We start from the raw sequence: 23,843 nt of genomic DNA on the forward strand, positions 1-23,843 counted from the left end.
TGTTTGTTTTCTAGGAATGGGAGGGATTTAGAGGGGGTTATTCAGATGAAGAATCTGGTGGAATCCTTGCAGCCTTGGTCAGGACAGGAGGCAGGAATAGGAAACAAACCCCAGCGATGCTCTGGTGTTGTAAATTGAGACAGAGTTAAATTTTTTAACAAGCTTTTCTTGTTAAATGCACTTCTTGCAGTTTCAGGAACAGAAATGAAGTGCATATGATCTGCAGGATTTTTGGTGGCTCCTCTCAAGTTGGGAGTAGGATGAGAGAAGAGAAAGAAATGAAGGGAGGGAGAAAGGAGAAGATGAAAGTATCAGGATTCTGTAAGAGTGAGCAGATGGCTTCCTGCTGCCTGAAACTTGCATGCTGCAAAATCCCCTTCAGTGGAAAGTTTAATGAAGTTCTGGATATCAAAAAGAAGCAGCTATTTAAAGCCTTGATCACCTGCCAAATGTGGCTCCCCCAAACCCCAATGAATATTTCCAGCCCAAATGACTTTTCCTTTCCCCCATGGTCATGCTTCTCTTCCCTAAGAAAATGGTCTAATTTGTAAAACAAAATGCACAGTGTCCCTGTTACCACAGCTGGTGACTGGTCATGGTCCTCTGCAAGGGTGTCTAACCAAATTAAATTCACCAAAAATTAAATTAACCAAACTGGAATCATGATTCCTAGAGCCCAGGTATGGTAAACCCTTTGGATGAGCCCTTAGACGTTATACATTTATTTATAAACTTTATTTCTAAACTAATTACTAAAGAACATATTCAGAGCAGGCAGCTCAGGGAAAACTGCAGTGCCAGGTGTAGATGGAGCCCTGGTGGCAAGACCTGGAGAAAAGAGACAACTATCAACCCTTTGCACAAGAAAAGGGCACAGGGACTTGTGGCAGGTGAATGGCTGTGCCGAGACACAGCAGGAGCTGAGGACTGGGGGAGAAGAGTCCAGACTTCTCACACACTCAGATAATAAGATTTCTCTTTTTTTTTTGGAGGTTCCTTGTCACTTTCTGGAGGCTCCTGTTGCCTCAAGTTTGTCTGCTTTTCACTGTTTGCATTTTGTTCTCACGCAGCTTCAAGTAAACTATGTATATTATTAGAATTGTTTAAATTCTTCTCCTCTGGGAGGAGGAAGATGATTGATGGTGATGTTCACCAATGAGGTCGAAGAGGTGGCTACCTGTGTGGCCAATCTTGGCCTGTCTGTAAAATTGTATTATTTAGGAGTCAGAAAAATAAAGTAGAGGCTTTCCTGCTTGACCTCCTGATCCCTGCCTGGTCCTTTAGTGCTCCCAACAGCAGCCACAAGTGTGAGCCTCCATCACAGCCTCCCATCCAAAGATATTATTTTGTTCTTGCATTATGAGATTATTTGAAGGATCCAGCTGTCTAAGACTGTGATATGGGAAAGATGTGCCAAGATCCAGATGTGCCAAGATCCAGATGTATGGGAATCCAGGGGTGGAGGCAGTGAGGAAGCCCAGTGAATGTGTGAGTGTGAAGCTGCCCAGGGGCCTCAGTCCCACCTCAGGTGGTGTGAGTGTGGTCCTGGTTTCTTTAGATAATAATTAGAAATATTTTATAGTTCCAGGACATATTTCTATGGAATTTATTTCATTCCTTTGGCACCTTTTGCATTTTGGCATCCTGCTGCTGAGGGTGCTTGGCATCATGCTGGGCATATGATCCTTCTGAAAAACTGTGCTTCAAGTGCTGAGAGAAGAGCCCAGAGCAATTAAAAACATGAAGAGCACCAAGCAAGCAATGTTCATTTGTTAATCTAGATGGATTTTATTTTAAAAAACGTATGCCTTCATCACAAATTATGGCTCGTTGTCCCATTTCAAAATGAAAATAATGCAGAGGAAATAATTTCAATAATTCAGATCTTCCTGGAAATATCTGTAAAAACTGACATCCTCACCAGACTGGAAGTGTTAGTTTCATGCTGGAGACGTTTAATTGTGCTGACCACAGATGGGATTTTTTTTTCTTCTCTTTTATGTGTCCTACATGGAGAAAAATTTAAAAACCTGGCTCTACACCTAAGCAAATACTGGGAAAATGAAGCTTTTTTCCCTATGCTATATAGACTATGTGTTAACTGTGACTATGTTGAGGTTGTAAAATAGTCCCAGAGAAGGAGGAAACTTGGAGCTTGATCTCCATGGTTTCACCTTGCTTGAGGCACTCTATATAAACTCCAGGTGTGTGTCTTCTGGGATATTATATTTAGCTTTGTGCTTCTCAAAGAGGTTGGACAACTCATTTAGGTATTTTTCATGGACTCGATCAACTTCTTCCTCAGAGGGTTTGTGCTTCTTCTGCACTGGAATTGGCTTGCCAACTGGAAAAGAAGCACAAGTGTTAGGAGGAGCCAGTGTCAGGTACCTCTGAACACTTTGCTCACCCTAGCACAGAACTCAGCCTCTCCAGGGTGGAGTGGTCAGGATGACCAGTTATTTCCTGGAGTCTGGGAGACAGCACAACCAGACTATCTGATGGCTGAGATCCTGACCAAGCTTTTGGTCTCCAAGATCACACTGCTCCTTGCCTCAGTTTACCCATCTGCAAAGTTGGTTGATGTAAAATACCCTCTGAAGTAAGAAGTAAGAAGTTTTGAAGTAAGAAGTGCTGTATCCCAGTGCAGCATCAAGAGCTGCTTCTCACATCTCAGATGCTCTGCAGGTAAACACAATATGAAGGATAATATTTGGGTTGGGCTTCCCAAGTTGTTTCCACATGGCCCTGGGAATCTGCACTGCAAATGGGGGAAGTGAGGAACAGGGGAGCCCCACATTATTTAAATAGGCTTGCAGTGAAGGTGCTTCCACTTTGCTCACATTAAAGATTCTGTGAAATACCTGATTTTTATTAGGAACTGAGTACTTACTTATCTTTTAAAAACCTTGTTTTATTCAACAGAAAATCTAGTTGTTTTTATTCCTATCTCTAAAAGAGCCTTTCCATCTCCCAGAGCTCCCAGAAGCAGGACCAGGTACCTGGCAGGGGACAGAAGATCCATGAGGTACCTCTCTTGCTCTGGTCTCTTACTCAAATTGTTTTCGTCAAGTGACAGAGGGTTTCAGCATCTTATAAGGCTGTTCTTCATCCAATTAATGAAGAGCCTGTGTGACACTACACAGCTCATAAAACCCTTGAGACAATCCAAACAGGTTGTAATACAATTAGAAGTAATTGCTGTTTGTCAAACTTAATCAATAGTGTAAGATCTAACCATTCCAAACAGCATTTTAATTAAATTAATTCACAGAGCATCAGCCACACTGGTGGGCCAAGCATGGAGATGTTGAAGAACTTACTAAAACACAAAGATTTTCTTGAAATTTGGTCTCCCACAGGTCTCTGGTAAAAATGATTCATCTTCTTCACACACAAACAGGTTTGGATTTGCAGATGTGTCTGCACAGGACAGTGAGAAAAGCTGCAAACTGCTTGAGTGTTCAGAGACTCACAGAATAGTTTGGTATGGGAGTGACCTTAAAGATCATCTCATTGCAATGTCCCTGCCATGAGCAGGGACATTCTCCACTAGTCCAGGCTGCTCCAAGTCCCATCCCAGCTGCCCTTGAACACTTCCAGAGAAGTGGGGCAGCCACAGCTTCTCTGGGCACCCTGTGCCAGGGCCTCACAGCCAAGAATTTCTCCACAACATCCATCCAGCTCTGCCATCCTGTTACTCCATGCCCTTGTCCAAAACCCCCCTTCAAATTCTCTTCAAATTTGCCCTTCGAATTCTCCCTTTCTTGGAGGCCTTTAGGCACTGGCAGGGACTCTAAGGTCTCCTCGGAATTTTCTCTTCTCCAGGCTGAACATCTCCAGCTCTCTGAGCCTGTCTCCTTGTTTTCTCTGGACTCACCCCAGCAGCTCCCTACCCTTCTGATGTTCTTGCCCAGAGCTGGAGGCAGCACTGCAGGAGGGGGTTTCACCTGAGTTGGGCTGAGGGGCAGAACCCTCTCTCCTTTGACCTTCTGGTTCAAACTGTGTTTGTAAAAATGCCTGGTGAGATGTTTACCACAACCCTGCTGCAGTGTCTTTTGTCCCTGTGTTGTGGTGTTGGGGCTGTCTGCATCTCACAGCAGTGATGAGGTTGGCCACGTTTGCTCTGGGGCTTTTCCCAGCACAGCCCAGATGGCCTGGGATCTGTCATGGGATCAAACCAGATTGCCAGACCACTGAGACACGTGAACAGTTTGGAATACCGCTTTACAACCCATTTGCAGCCCAGCACTGCTTTGTGCTCTCTGGCACGATGCTTCAGCCTGGCAGGAGGATGACACAACCCAGGGACTGTCCCTGTTTCCCCAGTTTGACCAGAAAAGTCTGAGCCTTTCTGCCATCAGGTTAGAGCTCTGTGGATTGACTCACCCACGGTGCAGATGGGCCGTCGGTAGGGTATCACCCCAAAACTATACTGGAAGATGCCTCGTGCATGGAAGAGGGGAAGGGAGATGCCCATGATCTGCTGAAGGCAATGCTGAATCCTCCTCAGCCAGGAGCCCTTGGGATTCTTCACCTGATCAAAGAGATCGTTCTCCCCAAAGGAAAAAGCAGGGACCAGGGGAGTGCTGCAGGGAGTCAAAACCAACAAGGTGTCAGGATTAGATTAGCAAAACCCATCCCAAAATCCCTTTCATCCTTCTCCCTCAGCACCCCTGGACCCTTCCTCACCCGTGCTGGATGGCCAGGCGCACAAACCCCTTCCTGTTCTTCAGCAGCAAGGTGAAGGATCCTGGGCGGGCATCCAAAGCCTCCTGTGCTCCACCAACAATGATGGCCAGCAGGTTCCCACCCTCTGGCTTCTGCAGCACGTAGGATGCACTCTCCTTGTCAGAAGAGACGAGGCCTGGAGAGCAGAGAGGGGTTAAAAGTGAAACCCACCTGTGATACTCACCTGTCTGTGGTTTGCTCTGGAGTGTTTTTCCCCCATAATCCAGCTCATAATCCATCTCTGGAGAGGTGCTAAACACTTTGTTTGCAGAGCTGAAAACCCCAGCCCAGCTCCCTTAAAAGGTGCTAGATTTGCACACAGCTCTGCTGGGTGAGTGCACAATTATCCCTTTGATGTCTGGCTCAGAAGTGAGATGAAAAAATAGAAAAAAAAAAAAAAAAAAAAGGGGAACTAGCTGCACTTGAACCCTAGGAAAAATCTGTTTCAATTTGTTGTCAAGTGAGACCATGTTCAATTCTGGATAATTCTGAAGTCAGAGAAACGTTTGCTTTAAGCCAAAACACACGTGCATTTCAGTGGGTGGTGCTAATTGAAGTGGAATTTGATGAAGGATTTGGTTCTTTGGTGTTGTTTACTTGAAATTGATAGAAATCTTTCATTCAGAAATTACAAGGCAACTTTGTTTTGACTATTCAAAAAAAAGTAAGTCCTTGTTTCAGGGGCTAAAATAATCTGGACATTAAAACCTCATTGTGAAATGGATTCAGTTGACCTTAAAATTAATAATGCACTCAACTCCAACATAACAGTGATTAAACCTTCCTTCACCCGGGTTATAAGTCTCTCATATATCTCACTATTTGGATTTCCCACTCTCCATGTAAATACTCTGGCAGCAGGAGCAAGAGGGTTTATGTGGAAAACAGGGAAATGAATGCCCTGGGGTACATCAGATGGAACTGGATGCCTGTGTTGAGCCCATTGAATTCTGCCCACATTCAGCTGGAGAAGTGACCATTGCCAAGCCCACTGCTGAGAGATGGAGCTCATCCTGCTGGTGCCCAAAAATCTCTCAGCACTTCCTTTCACCTCTCTCTGTTTAATTTTTACCTGGTTTTTTTTCCCTCTTCCTTTTCACTACATCTTTCCCCCCCTGCCACATTCCATTGCAGCAGCACGAGCTGCTATTTTAATCCTCTATCCCTGGATGTTGCTTCCTTGGAAGCAGCAGATGCTTCAGAAAAAGAGGGGTTTTTCCTCACAATTTCAAGCCTGAACATAATTTTTATGGAAAGAAATACAGGAACATCCTGGCCTGCAGTTCTCAGCGTTTCTATTCACAATTTGCTCTGCATTTTGCTGTTGCACAGCACCTGGCACAGTGATGCCCTGAGCACAGAGACCATTTATGGAGTTGAACAACAGAGATAACAGCAAGGAAGGCAATTTTTAACTTCAGAGGTTTTGGGTGGCCAAATCATGTAGCTGTGTCCATGAATGGGATCCAATTGGCCCCAGATGAGGGAAAACAGACCCTTGACTCCTCTTCCCCATGCATCTTCACTCCATGTTCCTCAAAAAAGCATCCACACATACCACTGCTTGCCAGAGGCCCATGCTCCTTACTGTTGGAGTCCAGGACATCCCTTTGGATGGCCTGAGACCTGAAGAAGGGAATTTGAGCCCCGGACAGGGGGGTGTGGAGCTGGACCAGGGGGCTCAGAGACCGTGGCACAGAGCCCAGGAAAACACCGGGTTTGATTTTAATCCATGGGAAAAGCTTCCAGCATTGCAAAAGGAATTACAAACCACCGGGATGTGAAAACACTAGTTTAGTACAGTAGATGATACAGACTTCAGAAGTTTTAGGGTTCATGGAATAGAGGTAAATGGGGACAAGATGGTGGGATTTGGGTGGTACCTCATGTACTTCTCCTTCTTCCTCGTCCTCCATCTTTTGGGGTGGAGATGGCACAAAGGAGTTAGAGTGGATTGGATCAAAGTAGAAATGACACTTTTAGTGTGGGCACTGGGCATTGGTACAAAATAGTAAATAACCAACACGTAGTTATCTGTATAAATGTTAGGGAACATCCCATCAGTGGGCAGTCACCTCGTGTCCCAGCTGCTGTCCAGACCTCGGCTGGGAGCAGAGAAAATTCTGAGATACCAAATAATAAACAACACGAGAAACCTGAAAACAGACCTTGAGGACTCTGCTTTTTGCATACCAACACGACTCGGGGCTTTTAGAGGGCCAAGGACTTTAAACAGCCTAAATCTGGGGTGAGGAAAACCCCACCAAGACTTACCTCCACTCATGGCATAGTCCCTGAAGAACGGGATGCGAAACCACAGGGAGAGCATCATCAGGTGTGGGGTGATGCCTGGGAAGAGTGTGGAAAAGCCAGAGGCCTCCGTGCAGAAATTGAGAAAGGCTCCGGCTGCCAGGACGCCGTGGGGATGAAATCCAACCAGGTAGTTCTGCCGAGGGTCCAGCTCTGCTGTCTTCATCAACTAGACACAGGGATGAAGCCAAAAAGGGGCTAGAGTCAGTGCTGTGATCTCAGTGGGTGGAACACTGGCTATGGAGAGCAGATAAGACATTCCTGGAGGGGAGTGGTTTGCACCCATGGTGTTTTTCTATTGGAAAAGATCGACTGGAACAACTCCCTCACTTTTCACTGAGATGTATTTCGTTGCCCATATTTCCATCTCCCTCTACCCACTGGCCTAAAATGACTTTTCTAAGACCCCTTGAACTGGTCTAGGTGCTGTTGGGAACCAGCTTGGTTTAAAATGTTCTCCAACACATTTTCTAGTATGGGGGGGAAAAAGCAAGAAAAGGGTGATTTCTTCCACACCTTTTGATCCCACAACCAGAAGAGCAGGACGATCACTCTGGAAGACCTACTACACAGCCCAAGCACGTGTCCCACCCGACAACTTGATGTGGATCAAAGGTTTATCCTGTCCTGAAGCATGTGCCAGGTGATTCCAGGATGTTTTCACACACGCTAAGTGGAAATCTAATTCTCAGACATCTAACAGAGAAGCTGATGGTTTTCTTCCCACCGGGGAAAACCTGCAGGACGCCAGATGTTTGTACCTGTGTTGGGTGCCCGGGGCCATCAAAGAGCAGTGGATGCCTGCCCAAGGCTGCTGCAACTTTAGCAGGAGGGAAGGAAGAATGCCCATGTCCAGCATTTTAGGGATGGGCAGCACGGACTGCAGGTACAGTGCAGCTCATGGCCAGCCCTTGAGAGCTGAATAAGCAGCTTGTTAAAATCCTCAGCTGATCTGGCAGTGATATTGAAGCCTGGGATGTACTACAGGGGAGAATGGGTACCACAGAACATGGTTAAAGGGAGATAAGGGACAACATGGATTTGAGCTCCATTATGCCTGACTGCCCAGGGGAGAGGAGCTGGTGTGACAAACCCATCTCCAGCTCTGGCACCAAGAAGACCTTGCCATGCCAACATCAGCCACTATGTGCACAGCCCAGGCAGAAGCAGGCAAAACTGAATGCTGACATCTCCGCACCATTTCTGTAAATGCTGAGGATGTTCACAACAGCAGGGAAGGACAAACCTTTCCAAGGTCAGTCATCACATCATTTCATCACTGAAAGGGTGGTCAGGCATTGAGACAAGATGACTAGGAAAGTGGTGGGACCTCAATCCCTGAAATTGTTCAAAAATATGTAGATGTGGCACTTAGGCATACGATCAGGTGATGTTTGTGATAATGCTGGGGAACAGTTGGACTCAATGGTCTTAGAGGGCTTGTCCAACCTGAACAACTCTGTAATTCTCTTCTCAAACAGCCACCATGCCATTCCAGACAACTCAAAGGCAGCTGTGCTCAAGAACAACCAAGGCCTAAATGTGTTTCAGTGTCTCCCCTCCAGGTACCCTGATCCCATCTGCACTCAGGGTGCAGTTAATGGTGCACGTGTTTTCCTAGAAGCAGCCAGAACTGCAGGTTAATCACGACAGTGTATTTTACTTTTTTCCATCGTGGCTCGTTTTCCACCTGTCCAAAAGCACTGTTGACTGCACATGTGGCCATTCAAGTGCCTGCTCCTAATGAGGGAAATGGACAAACAAAAATCCCACTGCTGCTGCCCAGGTGCAGAGAGGTCTCTAGGCAGGAAGAGAGGCAGATGGCTGAATCACTAAGTGCCCAAGGCCACCATTTGTGCTTTTTTGAGTAATCTCAGCTTGCATCAATGTTTCCTGCGTTCATCTTCAGCTTCCAAGCAACCTTTCATCTCCAAGTGATTTATGAGCAGGGAAGCAAGATGCTCAGGCGTGTTGGAAACTGCCACATTTCTGGCTCTGCGTGTGCAGGGAGACAAGAAGGGGAAGGGTGGCTCAAGAGGGCAGCCACTGAGCAGTGAAATTGCCTTGATGGGAGAGTTCACCTGTGGTAAGACACCACACATCTGTAAAAATACTCTCTAAGAAACATCCAGCTGCTGTCTTGGCGCTCATCCCAATGAAAGAGGAGGGAGGACAGGAAAGGAAAGAATAAAGGATAGGGCTTGGAGTGATAAGACAAAGAAGAATGGTTTTAAACTAAGAGAAGAATGATTAAGACTAGCTATGAGGAAGAATTTTTTTATGATGAGAATCATCATGAGGAGTGAGGCCCTGGCACAGGTTGCCCAGAGAACTTCCCTATTCCTAGAACTGTTCATGGAGAGGTTAGATGGGGCTTAGAGCAACCTGCTCTAGTGGAAGGTGTCCTTATTCCAACAAGGATGAGTTTTAAGGCTCCTTTCAACCCAAACCATTTTATGATTCTGTGGTAAGATGTGGTCCTGGGCCACTGGTCCTGGCTGGCCCTGCTTGAGCAGTGGGTTGGGGATGTGGACCTCTAGAGTTCTCTTCCAGTGTCACCCAGTATTTGAATCTGTGATTTTTGACTGCCTGCTCTAAGCCATGGGCAGCTGGAGAGTAGTAGTTGAGTCCCTCAAGATTTGGTGGATCTGGGTAATGTTCCATGCTGTAGCCCTGGGGAAAGAGGGTCCTCATTTTGCCACACTCTGCTCACACCTGAATTATTTGGTCTGCAAATTTTTTTCCAGGCTGCTCTGAATAAAGCCAGCATGGTTATCCCTACTGGGGTAGGGATAACAACAAAAATGAAACAGCCAAAAAAAAAAAAAAAAAACCAAAACAAAACAACAACAACAACAACCAAAACAGCAATAACAAAAGATTAAAACAGATTTAAAATGCAGGGAATTAAACAGAAATAACCTCCCTGGGCAATGCATTGGACCCTGACTTGGTTTCTCACCGCAGTTTTTCTCATCCCTTTTTAAAAACACTCAAGCTCATTTGGGTCCTGCCTGACTCTAATTCTCAAATGATTAATTAAAATTGCAGTCAGTTCCAAGGGGGATAAATCCAACAGCAAAGTGGTACTTGTGCAAGGGTGGTATCAGCAGAAGGCCCACCTTGCACACACTGTGGTGGCCTGGCTCAGCACTGGCATGCTCTGTGTATGGCAGCACACTGCAAATTCACTGTGCCCAGAAAACAGATGCTCATCCTAACCTCTCTTTGCTTCCCAGACAGAAAACATGCACAGGTGTTGGGAAAGGTGAGACAGGAAAAGCTTAAAGGTATGATTGCTTGGCAAGAGATTCTGAAAATACAAAGCCTGTGAGAGAAATAGAAATGAAAGCAAGCTTTGAGGTGTAAGCATGGACGGCAGGAAGACAGCAATTAGCTGGAGGTGGGTTGAGTAACAGCAAACAAAGGGACACCTAGAGCCCCAGGGGAGGAGCCAAGGCAGCAGGGAAAAGGTAGATAAGGAAGTAGCCTTTTAAGGTTTAGAATACAGAGTGTTAGGGTAACATAGCTGTTCTCATAGGCTATGTGTAAATTCTATAGGTTTTGTATCTCGTGCTGGTTGGTCACTGTAAATTTGAGTATTCAACACAAAAAGAGATATAATGCATTGTGACAAGGAGCTTCTCTCTTTGGGGCACCCCTTCAGCTGAGGCTGGTGGCTGAAGGCAAGGCTCTTTCACCCACGACCTATGCAATAAACCACGTGTTCAAGAGCCTCCCTGGCCTCCAGAGATCTCTCTCCCTGCTGTGGTCAGATGCTCCTACAGGAATCCCCTAAAAGCAGTGTTTAGAGCTGTTTCCTAAAATAAGACAGCAGGCAGCACTCGCTGCCTCCAAACACTTGATGATGCTAAGTTTGCCACTGGGATCTGGCAGGATTAGGAGCCATACTTAATCTTCCCAGAATGCCTAATTCTCCAGGGCTTAACCAACTCCATCTACACACAAATACAGCCTAGAGCCCTGGACACCAGCCCAGTCAGATCTCACTTCCTTGTGTCACTTGTGCTGGGACTTCGGGCAAGTGGAGTTGTTCAGCCTGAGGAAGAAAAGGTGAGACCTTAGAGCCCCTGCCAGTGGCTTTATCCCTCTGCTAAAGGGGCTCAAAAAGAGCTGGAGAGGGACAGGACACGAGGGAATGGCTCCCCACTGCCAGAGGGCAGGGTTAGATGGGATATTGGGCAGAAATTCTTGGCTGTGAGGATGCTGAAGCCCTGGGACAGGCTGCCCAGAGAAGCTGTGTCTGCTCCATTCCTGGAAGTGTTCAAGACCAAGTTGGTCAGGGTTTGGACCAACCTGGTCTAGTTGAAGGTGTCTCTACCTATGGAAGGGGGTTAGAACTACATGATCACTGAGGTATCTTCCAACCCAAAGCATTTTACGATTCCATAATTCTATGACCGAGAAAATATTTTGTAGAAATAGTATTATGCGATTGCTTGGTTCTAATGCTCTCCGTATGATATGTCTCGAATTTTTCTGCTGTCCTTTCATGAAACTTCCTGTTTTCTCCCAGAGAAGTGGGGAGATAAGCTCCACGGAGCCCTCTGGGCGCTCAACATAGGGAGCTGCAGCCAAAAGCCATTCCATGCTCCCTCTACTGGTTTTAGTGGTCCTCCTCCAAGAAAGGACACACACGGGATGCACTGAGGCGTTCAGGAGTGGGGTTCCACGTTCTTCAGAAAGGAACAAGAGAAAGGTCATCGCTGGGCTGAGCTGGCAGCTAAATTTCAGCAGAGAGGTTGGTCCAACACTTTACAAGCAGTGGCTTACGGCCACAAATAATTTACAGGATATATATACTGCATATAATTATTGCAGTCACATAAATCGTTGATTACTATATGGTCGGTATAAATAACGTAAAGAATAGAAATTTTCGATTCCTCTGAAGTTGCTGAATAGAAGCTTAAAGACTAACTAGCAAAAAAAAAAAAAAAAAAAAAAAAAAAAGGATGCAAAGGTATGCACACTGGATGATAGATGTAGCTTACCAGAGGAGGAACAGATAAAGAGGGCTACAGTGGGTTTTTCGCAAGTTAGGTTACAAGAAGCTACAGCACATGGCCAAAGAAAAAGTTCGAGGAAAGGCCACCCTTAAAATTGAAATATTGACTGAATAGGAACACTCGAGGACTTTAGAGAACTCTCCAGGATCATAAAATGATTTCCAGTAGGAGGCAGATGTGTGCAAATCAGTTCTAGGAAAAGTGATGTTTATGTATTAGCTAGGAGACACATTTTAATGAATATATATGATTATAGTGTTGTAAAGCCTCACCACACACATAAGATTCAAGGAGACATCCTTGCAATGTGCTCTGCACAGATAAAGAATGCCTGCTTTCTAACACTTCAAATTAGATTAGAAAGTTTATTTTCTGGCTGATTTCAGTATCAATGGGACCATAAAATTCCACCCCCTGCCATGGGAATGGACACCTTCCACTAGCCCAGGTTGCTCCATGCCCCATCCAACCTGGCTTTGGATACTTCCAGGGATGGTGCAGCCACAGCTTCTCTGGACAATCTGTACCACGACCTCACCACCCTCACAGCCAAACATTTCTTCCCAACATCCCATCTGAATCTACTCCCTTAACAGCTTGAACCTATTCTCCCTTGTTCCATGATTGTAGCTCCTGATGAACAGTCTCTCTCCATCTTCCCTGGAAGGCCCCTTCAGATACTGGAAGGTTCTGTGTGGTGTCCACTCAACCTTCTCCAGGATGAACAACTTCCTTAGCCATCTCCATATGGCCGGTGCTCCAGTTCCCTTGTTGACTCCATGGCCTCCTCTGGATTTGCCTCAGAAGTGCCATTTAACCTTTTCATGTTGGGGGCACCAGAACTGTGCACAGTATTCCAGGTGTGATCTTATGAGAGCAGAGAAGAGGGTTATTTCTGTTTGAGCAGCAAAGCTGATGGGCATGTCATCTCTGATCCTCACTTTGCTCCGGCTCCCCCTAATCCTTATTCCAGGCCCTACTCCATGCAGAATGGACTCTCAGGCTGGGTTCTTATTTTTTTCCTTTGGGCTGGTGGGTTCTTTGGCTTCCTGGGCTCCCAAATTCATTATTCTACACCACAGCACCCAGCTTCTGACTCCAGGTCATCTCTGACCAGCTGGGTGCATTCCATCTGAGTTCTCTCAGCAGGCAATGTATTCCTAAAGGAATTCTCTTAGAAATTCCCATTGCCTGGTCTATCCTTGAAGCTTTCCTCCTTGCACAACCCAGCCTCTGCTGCATTGGTCAAATTTGTACCAGCTTGTGATGGCTCTGAGGCAGGACTTGCTGCTGCTCCATGCATCCATACCATGCCAAGAGGATACCAGATAAAGGAGTAAAGGCAAAGGCCAGCCACATACATTAAGTAAATCAGGGAATGTCACAGAAGTCCCTCTCAAGAGAACAGCAGCTCTGTGACACTGCCCAGTGCACCCCCAGCTTTACCCATCCATCTCCCTCCTCAGCAGAGTGCAATACTGACATTGCAGGGCATCCAGGATCTCTTGGATTTGGGATAAAACTTGGCCCTATGCCCACTGGGTAAATTCTGAGCACACTGAAGGGCAAGAACGTAGACATTCCATACAGACATGAAAAACAAAGGTGAGATTTCCCTAACAGCTGGAATGTAGCAAGGCTAAACAGGTGCAGAAAAGCCAGATGATTGAAGGATGTGGTTCGTAAAAATTATAATCCCCATTTTTTACTGTGTCTTTGGGAGCTGGGAAGATTATCCTTCAACACCGAACTCCAGCACCCCACGCCATCCATGACTGTGACCCCAGGCTGTATCCAAGACTCCAAGGACAAAGCTGGTCCCTGAAACAGTGAGAAGCCAACAGACTGGTGGCACTTACCGTGATGGGGAAATAATCCCTCATGTACCTCCAAACAACGCAGTTCCGGAGGACGTGGATCCGCCGTCCGCCCTTCCTGGGTTTCTCCCTGTCTATGAACCACCACGCAGCATAGAGGGCACTGACCAGCCAAAAACGAGTGAAGAAGAGTGCGATGAAGGCAGCTGTACAGCACTGTGCTGAAAGAAAAGCCAAGCATAGTCGGATTAGGTGGATTTGGGGAGAGGAATGGTTCATTTGGAGAGGCGTTTTGGTCCTGGGCTTGTGGCTGAATTTATCAGTGTGAAGGCACCTCTGATGCAGAGGTGGTTTCTTTCCTATCTGCTCCAGGAACCTGAAAAGACACCAAGAACCTCCCTTGTAAAAACTACCAATTTCTCCAAAGGCCACCTTGTCCCACTCCTCCCAAAAGACTGATGAATCTGATTCCATTCACAGTGTTCTTATGGATCAGCTCTCCATCCCTTTGCTGTCTTGCTTTTCTCTGGAGTCAGACTGATCTCTGCCATGATAATGGCCTTGTTTTACCCCAAAACTCCTGTTAATACCCCCTGATGACACCTGATATTTTGCAATGGCAGCAAAAAGGGTCCTATGTCCAGTCTGTTCAGTCCCCAATAATGTTATCTTGAGCTAATAATTCCCCATTTTAACTGTGTCCATGATTTAGACCCATAGATTAAGATTTTACTCTTTACTGAGCTTTTTTGTTGATTTTGGACTCTTTCCTCCACTTCTCAGGTTCAATCTCAACTCTGAACTTGGACTCTAGAGGATTTTCAGTTTTTTCAACTCAATGTCACCATGAATCTTATAAGAATGCTCTATTTCATTCTCTAAGACTTCCATGACTTGGGACTTTCTCCAGTTAGTGCCCAGCTTTGACCCCTACCTTCCACTCTGTATTTTGGTATGAGAACAAGAGAACAAAAGTCTTTGTGCAAACAAACATCCCTTGGTACATAAAATCCCACTCAAGCCCAACACTGTCTGTCTGCAGATACTGGAAAGTGGTGATGGCCACCAAGCTGCCACCTGGTCAAGCAGATGTGTCCTCTCCATCTGTCCCTCTGGAAACTTTGGTATTGCTTGTGAAGGGGAAGACTGAGCTGCAGAAAACCTGAAGATTCAGGTTTTGCCTTCCCCATCTCATGGATTACACAATGTTTTGTGTGTTTCATTCTACTTTGGGTCTTCATTTCAGATCCACTACCCAGGGCTGGAAGACATGAGGATGGAGATGCCCTGCTCAGCTTCAGCTGTGATATAGATGCATCCACACCCTCATACTCTGAGACATCTTTTCCATCTTTGGGAGTCACCTGGTACCTGCTTTCTCCACCTCCTCTCAGCTAAGGCTTGTCAGAGGAGTGCAATAGGATGCTCTCATCTAAGACTGACATGTACATCCTCTTTACTTTCACTTAAGGATAAATAAGCAGATCATGTTTGTAGCATTTTTTAATTTTTTTGGTGGTAAGTCACCCTGATTACAAAGCTTTGCATGGAAAAGCAAATCCTTGCCCTTTTTTAGAACACTGTCATGATGGTACCAATATGGAGGAGGAAAAAGTGCAATAACTAACAGGATCCTAAATTGCCTTAAAGCTGAAATGGGGTTGCATGTCTTCCTAAAAGTAGAGACACTGCAGCAGGCACCTGGGTAAGCACTAAGAATTTTTTGCAGTGGAGAAATTCCTGCAGCTCTCAGCAAAGCAGCAGGTCTAACCTGTAATGAATGCATCGTGCAGGTCAGAAAGAAACACTGCTCACCCCTGATGCCACACTTTTAATGGAATCATAGAAGTCCCCTCAAATCTGGCCTTGGACACTTCCAAGGATGTGGCAATCACAGTTTCTCTGGGCAGCCTGTGCCAAGGCTTTCTTTGGGAAGGCATTTCCTCATGTCCTGTCCTCCAGGCCTTTGTCCAAAACCCCTCTCCAGCTCTCCTTGTAGCCCCTATAGCACAGGAAGAGGCTCTAAGGTCTCTCCAGAGCCTTCTCTTCTCCAGGTCTCCCAGCCTGTCTCCAGAAGAGAGGGGCTCCAGCCCTTGAAGCATCTCCATGGCCTCCTCTAGACTCATTCCAACTGGAGTTTCACAAAAGTGGAACAGAGCAAGAGAATCCCCTCCCTCAACCTGCTGCTCACACTGCTTTTTCAAATGCCACAGACATAGACCATAACTCTCAAGAACTGCACAGAACATGAACTGCAGCTCCAGGGTCCACATGATAAATAAACACAATTTTACTGCACGTGGGAGCCAGGTCATCAGGCCTGCTGCAAAACTGTGCAGTGCCTAATTCTCTTTTTATCATACTGTGCAAAGTTCAAAGGACATTCTGCAAAGTGAAGGAGCGGTTCTGGTCCAAATCCATGCTGTATCTCACAGTTATATAATTATTTCTTTCTTTCTTGATTCATTTGCAGTTCAACGTCTTTTTTCCCGGAGCAGATTTGGCACTCAGTGACCTCCACTCAATTTTAAGGTTTGGGGAGGGTTTTGTCCTTTTGAAACCTTTTGGTGCTCTGCTGGAAATGAGTCCATTCCTGTCCCAGAATGGACTATCAGGCTGAAAGTTACTGTGAATGGGAACCAAAGAGACAGGAAGGTTCCAGAAAATGTACAGTAAAATCTGCATCCAAACCAATTCCAGCCTTAGGCAGACACCTGATTATTTATGTATTTTGGTGAGAAGGAGGAACTTCATACCACTGTCTGGACACCAACAATTTCTGGGCCACCAATGGCAATGTATTTGCCACAGAGCTCTATTAATGCTCCCCAAAAGTCATGTCAGGTCCCCAGACTGAATCCAGCACCAGTCCCACTGCTCAGCAGAAATGGGCAGGTTTGGGTGTGAGGTTGCAAACAGACATGATCCTCATCTCCTGCAGCTCTAGACTCCTGTGCTATAGCCCAATGGCACGTACTTAATTGCTATAAAATGGTTTCAGCCCTTCCATGGAGCTTTTTCAAGGCAGACAAGGGCTGTAAGAGCAGGGTTAAGGGCATCATGCAAGTCACTGCAGATGCATCAGTTCTGTTACCTGAGAACAGCCAGATAATTCTGGGCTGGGCTGAGATTAGCTGCTGCACTGTCATGGAAAGCTGAGATTGCTTCAAACCAAAACTAAAATTTGTCCCTTACAAGAAGGAATGTCATATGTAGACCCTAAATCTTGCACTTTTTTATGAGTCCAGATTCAGGAAGGTTTCTCTGTTGTTGTCCATGGTGAGGTTTGGATCTGGATGAAGCATTTATAGGATGGTCCTGGACTCTGCAGTGTGCCTGTTGAGCAGATGTGCAGCAACTTCTCATGGTCCAAGACCCAACATCTCACATCTCCATGGCTGTGTGGGACTCAGCAAGGAAAGACACATCCGTGTGTATTTGATGGCTTTTTTGGATATTTTTTTTTCACAGGTCGTTTCCTGGGCTGGATTCCTTCAAAGAAGCTCACAGCAAAAATGAAGTGGTGGGTTTCTTATGCTGAGTAGTTCTGCTATGAGCTGTAAACCCCTCTCTGGAGAAGAAAATGGCCATATCACAGAGAGCACAAATATGCCATGGGCTCCAAGTGAGACATGGGTTCCAAAGAAACCACAGGTTTCAAAGCACATGGAAGATTTTCTGGCCAAGTCTAAGCAGGGACCATGTCCCATCAAAGTGCTCCTAACCAAAAATTTGTTAATTCAACCTGAAATAGGGAAAACTGCAGCCTACAGGAAGAGTTTTTTGTTACTGCAACAGCCCCAAAATGAGTCATTCATACTGCACTTGTCAGGAGGGTTTGCAGGATTGTCACAGAATCACAGAATGCATTGGGTTAGAGGGATCTTAAAGATCATCAAGTTCCAGCTTGGCAGGGATACCTTCCACTAAACCAGGTTGTTCAGAGTCTCTTCCAAACTGGCCTTGAATGCTTCTAAGAGGCATGTTGCTGAGCTCCTCAGTGGCAGCCTGGAGTCCCTGATTGTGGCCACCTACCCAGATACTGCACCCTTGGGCACAGCTGATGTGGGCAGGCTGTGGACTTACACTCAGCTGCCACGGAGGTGTGATCATGCTGGTACCACACGCCCTTTGAGCCAACCCTGATGACTGGAAGGTTCAAAGGCTGGGTGTGCAGAGAGCAGCCTGCCCAGGGCTACTGCCCCTGCACTGGGTTTGTTTGCCACAGTTCAGCCCTGCACTCAGAGCTCTGTACAGCGTGTCTGGGTGGTTTCCATGCCCAGTGAAAGGTGGGGATGAGAGTGGCAGAAGGAAGCTTGGGCACCAGCCTGCTGATTCAGTTCTCTGCCTGGTTCCACTCCATTATGAGGGGTCAGTACTCAGATCACTGGGAACACAATGGGGTCCCCACTCCATGCCTTGCGACCCTTTCTTACACCTTACACTCCTCCTCCAGCAGCTGTCAGCCTCTGAAATAAATAGAACCTTTTGTCTCCATGCTCTTGTCAGGAGCATCCCCAAGAAAACCGGCGGTATGGACAATCCCCACCTGCTGCAAGGGATGCTGGAGCAGAGCTCCTAGCCAGCACTGGGGCAGGGGGGCTGCCCTCACCAGCATCCCGCCAGGAATAAATGAGTCCTTCCCCCAGTGTTTGGCTTCTTAAAGGATGCATTTGCACAACCATAGCAACAGCCGCCTGCAGTCATTGCTGCGGGGATCTCTGGCCAAAGGGCTGTATCCCGGGCAAATGGGTGCTCCACAAGCCCTTTTCTTGTTGCAGCAGAAGCACAAAGTCTGTCCCCTAAACAAAGGAACAGCCAGCAGCTAAATCCTGACTGCTGAACGTCTGAGCTCTGTGCCTGAGGGTTGTAACAGTGCACCAAGGGGTGTTAGGCAGCTGGTGGGATGAAAATGAGGGTATCTCTTAGCATCTAGTTTATGCGCTTGTTAAACTGAGAGATTTTGCCTGGAAAGCTCCAGGCTTAAAGAAACTTTGTCAAATGAACCAAACCAGCTGGAATTGCTTCGTAAGATTTTGTTATCACCTTTTTAATGCCCTTCTTTATGAGCGTTTCTGAACTGCTTTTGGTTTCAGATTGTATCACCAAAAGAAACCCAAACCAAAACCAAAACAAAAGCAAACCAAACAAAACAAAAAAAGGCAAAAAACCCAAAACAAACAAAAACCAAACAAACAATGCAAAAGCACAGAAAACCCCCCAAACAATAAATCAAATTCTTCCAGGGAAAGATGATAAGCTCTTGAAGGTCAGCCATGGGAGAAGGAGTGGGTTTGGATCTCATCCTCATTCAGAGGATCCAAACACAGAGCCTGTGTTTGCAATAACTCCTACAACTGCAGAGGATGGGCCAATCCTATACCATAAAACATTCAGAGACCTACGCTGTTTGGACCAGTATGGCACAGTCCTCTGGTCTATCAGATACTGGTGCAAAAGTGGCCATTCAGGCTCAGGTCTGTGGCAGATTTTGGAAGGGCTCATCTCAGAAACTGAGTGGAAGTCTGAAGCACAGCCTGTGCATCCTCTCCCAAACTGCATGTGTGTCATTTCCATCAGCAGCTGATGCCCTCCACCTTAGGGATGGAGTTTGCTGATGTGTCTTTTCCTCAAACTGCTCGGGTTTTCCTGGGAAAATGACCTTACAGAATTATGCAGGGGCAGCTGTGAAAAGTGAAATGTCTGTTCCCAGGGCTGCAAAAGCAGAGTGCCCTTCCTATGGTACCATTCCTCAAGCATGTAATTCTGTTTCCTATCCCTAACACCCAAGCAGAGCACCAGCTTAAACCAGGAAAACTCTAAACCTAAAAAGAAAGAGAAGCTGAAAATGCCACCCTGGTTTAAATGCTGCATTAAGACCTATAAATATTCCCATACATTTCCTTTGTGCCACCGTGCTCTGATCAGGTGCTGAGAAGCCAAAAACATTGGCACCGATTGCTCAAAGAAGCTGTGACTTCCCCATTTCCCCATCCCTGGGACCCTGTCCAAAGCCATGTTGGACATTGGACTGGCTTGGAGCAACCCAGTCTAGTGGAAGGTGTTCCTGCCCATGGCAGGGGATTGGAACTGGATGATCTTTAAGGTCCTTTCCAAGCCAAACCATACTGCAGTTCTATGGGAAGCTTCTGTGGCTTCTCAGAAAAAGGAAAAAGAGATGTCTCTTACCTAGACCCAGGAAGCTGAAGATCCATTGAGCCACTGCTGCTGTCTGAAGCCTCCTCTGCAGTGGCACAGACCGTGGAGCAAACTCAACCTTCATCTTGGGCTCTGCATGCACGTCTCACAAGGAGAAGGAAGCAGGTGGCAAATGCAAAGTGCAAAGTCCCCTGTCAGCATCTACCCAGGGCTACAGTAGAAGGGATTGTGCAACATTAAAGTGGCAGTGGTCACTGTGCACACACCATCCCGTACAGGGAGGTGTCACGGACTTTACACCATCACAACAATGTCAGATGGTGACAATTCCGTGCTTCTGCCATCCAAATCTGGAAAGGGAACCCCGTTCAGGACCCAATCCTGCCTTCAAGATCCTGTCTCTTTCAAATTTTGCAGTGTTTGGATGTTTTAATTTCCCCCCTTCACCTACAAATCACCCTGGGCACAGCAGGAAGGGACAAGCAGAAGGGATGAGCACTGGCAGGTCACTTTTTTTTTTTTTTTTTTCTCAAGTGATGTGATGCAGATGGATTTCAGTCTCAGCCAAGGAGATGGGGAGACAACACAAAGGTGTTTCACTGCTGAGCACAGGGTACACGAGCAACCTCATGCCTCTGCCAAGACATGGATGGGGCAGATGAGTGTCCATGTGCATCCTTGCACACATTTATATAGGTATAGAGAAAGGAGATACTGCTCCTGATTTTCATTTGTATCTCCAAGCATGTGCATAGTCTGAGCCTCTGCCTTGTCATGTGCAAAGAGGTGCAATTTACTATGTGGGGAAAAAAAAATTTAGAAATTTGAAGGGAAAAAATCTTCAACGAACTGATAAGCCATTCAGGTAAGCAAAGAAATAATCTCATGGGAGGGCTGGGAAAACCAAAGGTCTCATTGTCACCGGGACACGGAATAATACTTTGAACACACTGCAGTGAACTATGAGCACTGTGAAAGGGCTTGCCATATACAAAGGCTTCACTCACATGTCTAAGGGGCATTTAAAATCCCGAGGTCACTGCAGCCAAGAATTACAGAACAAAACTTAAAACAACCTTTGGCAGAAGCAAATCAGAGCTGTTAGCTGAAAAATAATCCTTCCCCTTTGTCTGGTCTAGGAAGATGCTGGTCTCTGAGGGATTTGTTACTCTCAGTTTTCCCAAATCACTAGGATAACAGGACTCTGGTGAAACCCCAAGAGATCTTTTCCTAAAGGCATTGGTTGCTTTAATTGAGCTAAAACTGGTTTAGATCTCGAATCTCTCCCCATCCTTTGTCTTCTACTGCAAATGTCAGGACTCTGCCTGCTTCAAGAAAGCAAAGGAGGTTTTTAATTCTTTTACTCCTATTACCTGGTTAAAAGATGTTTCCTGGTGAGAAACCATCAGTGATTTCCAAAACTCTGTGAGGAGATCTGTGGGCCCAGAGATCCTGGTCCTCCTGGATTATGCAACACCAACATTGTCAGAGAGGTGGATGGTGGACCAAGGAGGGGTTAGGTTGGTTATTAGGGAAAATTCCTTCCCCAAAACAGTTCTCAAACCCTGGAACACGCTGCCCAGGGCAGTGGTGGAATCCCCATTTCTGGAGTGATTTAACACACATGTAGATGTTGGGTTAGTGCTGGGCTTGGCAGTGCTGAGGGAATGGTCAGACTTAATGGTCTTGGAGGACTTTTCCAACCTTAACAATTCTATGACTCGATGAAAAGTTGTTGCATGGATACCTCTGCTTCAGTGATGATGTTTCAAGGTGTTTTCCATCCAGCACTCTTGCTCTTGCTGGAGACCAGCCATGCCAAGGAATGATTGATTTTCACTAGTTAAGATAGTCACACCTGTGCCCTGGGGACACCTAGACATATGGGAAGGATTTCCTGCCCCCAGAAATTTCAGGCTAAGTCTAGAGCAGTTGTATTTCTTAATTCCAAAGCAGTTGTGTTGCAGAGAGTCACAGGTCTTTGCTTGTGGCTTATTATGATAAGGAAACCTCATCATCTGGATTTATGAGCAAGTCAGGTCCTTGGAAGAGCTGAGCAAGGAGCTAAGCAATGCTCTGCTGGGTAATAAATATTTATGTCCTGCTTTGCTGTGATTATGTCATTTGCTTTTTGTTTTTCTACTTTCTTAATTAAAGAGAGAAAAATAAATACTTACGGTGGGCTTTGAAAACTTCTGCTTAAATAAGAGAGGAATGATAAATTTCCACTCAGGTGGAGCTGAAAGAGATGCATCTCCTTGCTGAGTGTAGATAAAATAGAACCTGTGACTTAAAATCTCTGAATCACAGAATAATTTAGGTTGGAAAAGATTTCTAAGGTCATGGAATCCTGCCATTCCATCAGCACTGCCAAGGCCACCACTTGTCCCCAAGTGCCACATCCACATGTCTGTTAAATCCCTCCAGGAATGACATCTCCAGCACTGCCCTGGGCAGCCTGTGCCAGGGCTTGACAACCCATTTGGGGAAGATTTTTTTTTCCCCCTAATTTCCAATTTCTCTGGAGAACCTGTGCCAGCACCTCACCACACTCAGAGGGAGGAATTTCTTCTTAATAAATGAACTTTTTTGGCAGGATTTTGCCCTAGACTGATACAGTTTGATGCTGTATGATGGCAATGTCCTTGGTCACCCTCCCATGTCCCACACTTGGCCATGCCCTTTTCCCAGAAGAGGCTGGAAATTAAATATATATATATATATATTTTTTTTTTTACTCCCATCCTCTCTCAGAGATGTTTGCAGCCAGCACATCAATTTCGCTGATTAGAGCTAATGGATTTTACTTGATGATGCTTTTCTGTAGTTGATTCCTGAACAAGAATGAGCAGCCATGCTTCAAGATACAGATATAGATATATAACCATATATTTCACTGAGACACTAAGCAAATTTTTTTTTTTCCATTCTGCAGCTCCTAACATCAGCTAGGTCTGCAGAGTATCTGCAGAGCAGCAAAGTCTCCTGATGCTGCAAAACCTCACAAGGCAGTTTTGTCCATGACTTTTGTTACAAATAAAGATGATTAATGCATGACTGAGTGTTTCCATGTGGCATGAGCCCAGGCCTGCTGCAGATAAGGGACTCCCAAAAAGAAGCTCAAAAGCCCTTAATGCACATGCCAATCCCCAGTCCCCAAAGAGGTGCAAGATGCTGTGCAAATCCCTGTGTAATGGCACTGCTGAACTGAGACTTAGGACATGGATTAGCTCCAGAGTGGGAGCTGTTGCAGTGGATTTGCACCCTCCAGAACACACCAATATCTCAGAATCACAGAAACACAGAATGGTCTGGGATGAAAGTGATACCAAAGGTCACCTTATTCCACTTTCCTGCCATAGGTGGGGACATCTTCCATTAGACCAGGTTGCTCCAAGCCTCATCCAGGTATGGGGCAGTCACAGATTCTCTGGGCAACCTGTGCCAGGGCCTCACCAGCCTCAGGTGGCTCAACCTGGAGATAAGGAGGCTCCTTTTCTACTTTCAACCTGGAGAACAGGGGGAACCTTCTCACTGTCTTCAGCTCCTGTGGCAGGACGTGCCCCCTACCACAGTAGAGCTTTTCTGCTCTGTCCATCAGGTGGTTTGATAGCTCAATAGTTCCAGAACATTCTCTCCAGCAACACGAATTGATGAGATAACCCAGGCCAGCCTGCCTAGCTAGTGAGTTATTTCTCTCTGTCAACAGGGGGGAATTCCCAATAAACAACTGGCTTTGAGAACAAGATGTGGGGAGATAAGCTGGAATTCCTGACTGAGAGACACTTCACTTTATGAG

The 23,843-nt window shown here is 46.1% G+C and overlaps 1 protein-coding gene across 1 annotated transcript; it reads right to left on the minus strand.

The window, feature by feature from the left end:
• Positions 1–1,986: 1,986 nt before the first annotated feature.
• On the minus strand, positions 1,987–20,174 carry MOGAT2 (monoacylglycerol O-acyltransferase 2). Its single transcript, XM_066338574.1, has 6 exons — positions 20,075–20,174; positions 13,928–14,106; positions 7,003–7,207; positions 4,690–4,864; positions 4,387–4,586; positions 1,987–2,344 (listed from the first exon to the last, which is right to left on the minus strand). Exons 1-6 carry the CDS (start codon positions 20,166–20,168, stop codon positions 2,190–2,192), a joined length of 1,008 nt encoding a protein of 335 aa, XP_066194671.1. The 5' UTR covers positions 20,169–20,174; the 3' UTR covers positions 1,987–2,189.
• Positions 20,175–23,843: the final 3,669 nt, after the last annotated feature.

This window comes from Sylvia atricapilla, chromosome 2 (genome assembly GCF_009819655.1).
Source record: "Sylvia atricapilla isolate bSylAtr1 chromosome 2, bSylAtr1.pri, whole genome shotgun sequence".
Taxonomy (NCBI): domain Eukaryota; kingdom Metazoa; phylum Chordata; class Aves; order Passeriformes; family Sylviidae; genus Sylvia; species Sylvia atricapilla.